At 43.6% G+C, this 6,000-nt stretch overlaps 1 protein-coding gene across 2 annotated transcripts in view; it reads right to left on the reverse strand.

Moving 5' to 3' along the window:
• capn9 (calpain 9) overlaps positions 1–5,758 on the reverse strand; it is a 64,600-nt gene extending 58,842 nt beyond the window's left edge. Inside the window, exon 1 of one of the 2 annotated variants that reach the window (XM_041188441.1) lies at positions 5,425–5,758. In XM_041188441.1, the coding sequence (XP_041044375.1) occupies positions 5,425–5,649 (225 nt within the window). In that variant the 5' untranslated portion in view covers positions 5,650–5,758. The remainder of the gene's footprint in view (positions 1–5,424) is intronic. The other variant, XM_041188440.1, reaches the window with a different exon arrangement.
• Positions 5,759–6,000: the final 242 nt, after the last annotated feature.

The following is a 6,000-nucleotide window of genomic DNA, read 5'->3' on the forward strand; positions in this document are numbered from 1 at the left end:
GCACTTGGAAGAGTTCCCTTGTGTTCAGCATCTCTTTCAGCATACATGTGACTCCAGACCCAGAGTGATGTGGTTGACTCTTCACTGCCCTCTCAAATGGCCAAACAATTTATTCAGTTGTGGCAATTAGAGATGCTGGCCTTGCCAATGACACCCACATCCCAGGAAAGAATATATTAAAATAATCCTGTCCAATCTATCGAGGCTCTTCATAATTTTATGCACCCCAATTAAAATTCCTCTCAGCCTTTGTTCCAGAGAAAACAACCCCAGCCATTCCAATCTTTCTTCATTGCTAAAGTTCTCCATTTTTGGCAACCTCCCTGGCTGTAAAATCATTTGAAAACGAAAGGCCGGTGATGGTGATGGAGATTCTGACAGGGTAGATAGCTGAGGACAGGTTGAGAATGGGCCAGTAGATGGTGTGAGCCGCGCCCCGGTACATCAGTTTCACCAAGGAGTAGGTGAAGTGGAAGCCAGATTGGACAGTCTTGAGGAGGGAAGCAAAGGGTGTCGGCCATGGATCCATGGGTAACGCTGTTGTCTCCAAGTCAGCAAGTTATGGGTTCAAGTACACAATCCAGGCTGACAATCCCAGTGCAGCAGCAAGGGAGCATTGCACTGTCAGAGTTACCACCTTGCCAATAAAATGTTAAGCCCTCTCAGGTGAATGTAAAAGATCCCAAAAGCATTATTTTGAAGAGGAGCAGGGGAGTTCTTACTGGTGTCTGCAAAAATCCCTTGACCAACACTAAAAAACAGCTGAACTGCTTCTTATCACATTGCTGCTTGTGGGAGCTTGCTGTGCGCAAAATGTGTTTCCTGCATTGACTGTAAAGTTACTTTGGGATATCCTGAAGTTGTAATAGGAGCTATATAAATGCAAGTCTTCTTTTTTTTAAAACAACAAGTGGACAGAACATAAGGTGGAAATCAGGTGTTAGCTGGAGGGAATGAGGGTTTTTTTTAAATTAGGAGACCCTAATTAGGAGACCCAAGACAACCCAATTTGCTACCTGAAACTATGGCAACCAAAGATATCCCTTTTCTTATCAGGAAGGGAGGGTGAACAGGCTGGGTCTCTTTTCTCTTGAAAAAAGAATGCTGAGGGGTGACCTAATAGAGATCTTTAAGACTATGAAAGATTTTGAAGGAGCGGATACAGAAAGATTGTTTCCTCTTGTTAGGAAGAGCAGAACTGGAAGCTATCAATATAAGGTAGTCACCAAGAAATCCAATAGGGAATTCAGAAAAAAAAACTAATTTATCCAGAGAGTGGTGAGAATGTGTAACTCACTATGGCAAATAGTATATATATATTAGAGAGAGGAAAGTATATAAGAACAGATATGTATGAGGGAAAAGGGAAAAGAAGGTTCTGCTGATAAGATTAGATGGGAAAGGATGGAAGGAGACCTTGTGAAGCCAGCATGGACTGGTTGGACTGAATGGCCTGTTTCTGTGCTGTATATTCTATGTTAATTTACAAACTTGCTTAAAAGCCACAAGAGTGAAAATTTGGGCAGTTGCTGGAAAAAGCTACAATGTCATTGCTTGCAGAAGCCAAATCATTTTGACTCACCCGTTTCTAGATTGCACATTAGAAATTCAATCAATTAGCGTGGGTGGGACTGGAGCTGGAATTGTGGATTTGAGCTATATGTAGATTTATTTAATAATTTACAAGGATAAAACCAGAGCTGAGAGGTTATACAAATCAGGAAAGCCTGAACTGGCAGGGGCTCTTTTCTCTAGAAAAGAGAAAACTGATGGGGGGAGTGACCTGATGGAGGTCCTTAAAATTATGAAGGGATTTGATAAGGTACATGTAGAGAAAATGTTTCTACTTGTCTGAAATTAAGGGGCACAAATATAAGATGGTCACTAATAAACTCAATGATGAATTCGGGAGAAACTTCTTTATCCAGAAAGCGATGAGAATGTGGAACTTGGGTAACTGAAATACATATCAGATGTATTTAAGGGAAACTAAATAAGTACATGAGGGAAAAGGGAATAGGGGAACATGCTGATGGGGTGAGATGGAGGGGGGGGGGGGGGGTGAAAGGAGGCTCATTTAGAGCATTAACGTCAGAATTGACCAGCTGGGCTGAATGGACTATTGAGCTGTTAATTCCAGGTAATTTCACATGTAATCAACCAGCCGAATGAATGTCTTCTGAATGATCACATAGGGGCAGTCTATTAGAATAAGAGTTCTGAAGAAAATATTTATTTGCTTCCCCAAATAGGCAAATCAACATCACTTAAATCATCAAGGCTAAAACAGGGCATCCCTTACCAGAGCATGGCCACACCCTTCAATTGGCTAGGCAGCTCACCTTGGCAAATTTTGTGAAAGCAAAGTATGTGTGTACTTGATAAATACTAAACCAACATATTAACAAGGAGTAGAAGTAGGTAGAAGTAGGTCATTCAACCCCTCAAGCATGGTCTGCCATTTAATAAGATTATGGCTGGTCTGATAGTAACCTGAAATCTGCATCCCACCTACCGCCGATAACCTATCACCCCCTTGTTTACCAAGAATCTATCCACCTCTGCCTTAAAAATATTCAAAGACCCTTTTCCTGAAAAGGTGGAGGAAACAGAGTTCCAAAGACCCATAACCCTCAGAGTGAAAAAAAATTCACCTCATCTCTGTTTTAAATGGACTATCCCTTATTTTTAAATAGTCACCCCCAGTTCTAGATTCTCCCACAAGGGGAAACATCCTTTCCACATCCACCCTGTCAAGACACCTCAGGATCTTAAATGTTTCAATCAAGTTGCCTCTTACTCTTCTAAACTCCAGCAGATACAAGCTAGTCTGTTCAACCTTCCCTCATAAGACAACCCACCCATTCCAAGTGCTTCTTTATTCAATCACGGGATGTGGGCTTCGCTGGGTGGGCCAGCATTTATTACCCATCCCTAGTTGCCCTTGAAAAGGTGGTGATGAGCTGCCTTCTTGAACTGCTGCAGTCCATGTGGTGTAGGTACACCCACAGTGCTGTTAGGAAGGGATTTCCAGGATTTTGACCCAGCAACAGCGAACGAACAGTGATATATTTCTAAGTCAGGAAGGCAAGTGACTCGGAGGGGAACTTCCAGGTGGTGGTGTTCCCATCTATCTGCTGCCCTTCTCTTTCTAGATGGTAGTGGTCATGGGTTTGGAAGGTGCTGTTGAAGGAGCCTTGGTGAATTCCTGCAATGCAACTTGTAAATGGTGCACACTGCTGCTACTGTGCGTTGGTGGTGGAGGGAGTGAATGTTTGTGGATGGGGTGCCAATCTCGAGCAGGCTGCTTTGTCCTGGACAGTGTCAAGCTTCTTAAGTGTTGTGGGAGCTGCACTCATCCAGGCAAGTGGGGAGTATTCCATCACACTCCTAACTTGTGCCTTGGTGGACAGGCTTCGGGGAGTCAGGAGGTGAGTTACTTACTCGTCACATGATTCCTAGCCTCTGACCTGTTTTTGTAGCCACAGTATTTATATGGCTAGTCCAGTTCAGTTTCTGGTCAATGGTAATTCCCCAGGATGCTGATAGCGGGGGATTCAGTGATGGTAATGCCATTGAACATCAAGGGGCGATGGTTGGTCTGATTAACCTTCTCTGAGCTGCTTCTAACACATAAACATCCTTTCTAAAATAAGGTGACCACTATTGTATGCAGCACCCCAAATATGGTCTCACCAATGCCCTGTACAACTGAAGCATAACCTCCCTACTTTTGTAACAAAAATAAAAATAGCTGGAAAAACTCAGCAGGTCTGACAGCACCTGCGGAGTGGAATACAGTTAATGGTTTGAGTCTGTATGACTCTCCATCAGATCTCCCTACTTTTGTATTCAATCCACCTCGCAATAAATGTTAACATTCTATTAGCTTTCCTAATTACTTGCTGTACTTGCATACTAGCCTTTTGTGATTCATGCACTCTGACACCCAGCTCCCTCTGTACCACAGAGCTCAGCAATCTCTGATCATTTAGATAATATGCTTCTCTTTTATTCTTCCTGCCAAAATGGACAATTTTACATTTTCGCACATTATATTCCATTTGCCAGATCTTTGCTGTTTCATTTAACCTACCTATATCTGTTTGTAGCCTCCTTGTGTCCTCTTCACAACTTACTTTCCTACCTATCTTTGTGTCATCGGCAAATTTGGCAATCATTCCTTCAATCCCTTCATCCAAATCATTTATATAAATTGTAAAGAGTTGAGGTCCCAGCACTAATCCCTGTGGCACACCACTTATTACATCTTGCCAACCTGAAAAAGACCCATTTATGCCCACTCTCTGCTTCCTATTAGCTAGCCAATCTTCTATCCATGTCAATATGTTACCCCCTATACCATGAGCTTTTATTTTCTGCAATAACCTTTGATGTGGCACTTTATCAAATGCCTTCTGGAAATCTAAGTACAGTACAACCACCAGTTCTCTTTTATCCACAGCACATGTTACTTCCTCAAAGCACTCTAATAAGTTGGTGAAACATGATTTCCTTTTCACAAAACCATGTTGACTCTGCCTGATGACCTTGAGCTTATCCAAGTGCCCTGCTATAACTTATTTAATAATAACTTCTAACATTTTCCCTACCATAGATGGTAAGCTAACTGGCCTGAAGTTTCCTACTTTCTGTCTCCCTCCCTTTTTGAATAATGGAATTACATTTGTTATCTTCCAATTTAATAGGACCTTCCTTGAATCTAGGGGGTTTTGGAAAATTAAATGCAATGAAATTGATCGAGAAAAGGAACTCAGATTTATTTCCCTGGCCATAGCATAGGATCATTGTGCAAATGCCTTTGTTACATAACCTGGTCTGGTTTGTACAGTTCAGTATCATACATAGTCAGACAGAGAAGCTAACCATTGGAATGAGAGTGTAAAAGACTTGGCATCGGTGGTGAAGGGTGTGAATGTTTGCGGATGGGCTGCCAATCAAGCGGGCTGCTTTGTCCTGGTTGATGTTGAGCTTCTTGAGTGTTGTGGGAGCTGCACTCATCCAGGCAAGTGGGAAGTATTCCATCACACTCCTGACATGCACCTCATAGATGGTGGACAGGTTTTGGGGAGTCAGGAAGTGAGTTACTAGCTGCAGAATTTCCAACCTCTGAGCTGCTCTTGTAGCCACAGTATTTATGTGGCTGGTCCAGTTCAGTTTCTGGTCAATGGTAAGCCCCAGGATGTCAATGGTGGGGATTCACTATGTATATAGTTTTTAGTCACTGTGTGCGCAGCCCTCAGTTGTCGTACACTGCTGTCACTTCCCATATACATAGTTCTCAGTTCATCTGTACACAGTCCTAGGACTCCACGTACACAGCTCTCAACCCCCACAGCTCTCAGCCCCTGGGCGCGCACAGCAGCTCCCAGCACCCCATGTACACACAAAACCAGCACTTACTTTCGGCCGTTTCCACTCAAAGCTAACGGCCGGTTTATCGCTGTAAAACAGAGACGATTCGTCCGCTGGGAATTCCGGGTCCTCATATAGAACGCCCTGATTCAGACATTGATTTTTCAGTTCCTGATAGGTGGGTTTTCTCGCCTTCACTCCGATGGTCCCCCGGTCTTTCACCGCCTTCTTTTTCTGGGAACCCCCACTCGCCGAGCTGAATACATAAGGCATGTTTGGCAGATAAGGAGCGAGTCCCCGATCAAGGTGTAGCTTCACCTGTCTGTGCACAGATTCACCTGCCCTGGAATGTCCTACCTGTTCCTAGAGCACTCCACCTCTCTCCATTAGCTCCACCTCATTCATGGCTTCTCCTCCCACTCGTGTTATTGCCAAACCTAAAACTGGCACACCCTCACAGGACACCTCAGCATCCTCTCGCTCTGACCAGTCTGCCAGCCCCTCAAGCTCAAAACCAGAGGTTCATTCAGAGCCCTGAAGAAGGGTCATATGGACTCGAAATGTTAACTCTATATCTCTCTCCACAGATGCTGCCAAACCTGCTGAGTTTTTCCAGCATTTTCT

This window comes from Carcharodon carcharias, chromosome 5 (assembly GCF_017639515.1).
Source record: "Carcharodon carcharias isolate sCarCar2 chromosome 5, sCarCar2.pri, whole genome shotgun sequence".
NCBI lineage: Eukaryota > Metazoa > Chordata > Chondrichthyes > Lamniformes > Lamnidae > Carcharodon > Carcharodon carcharias.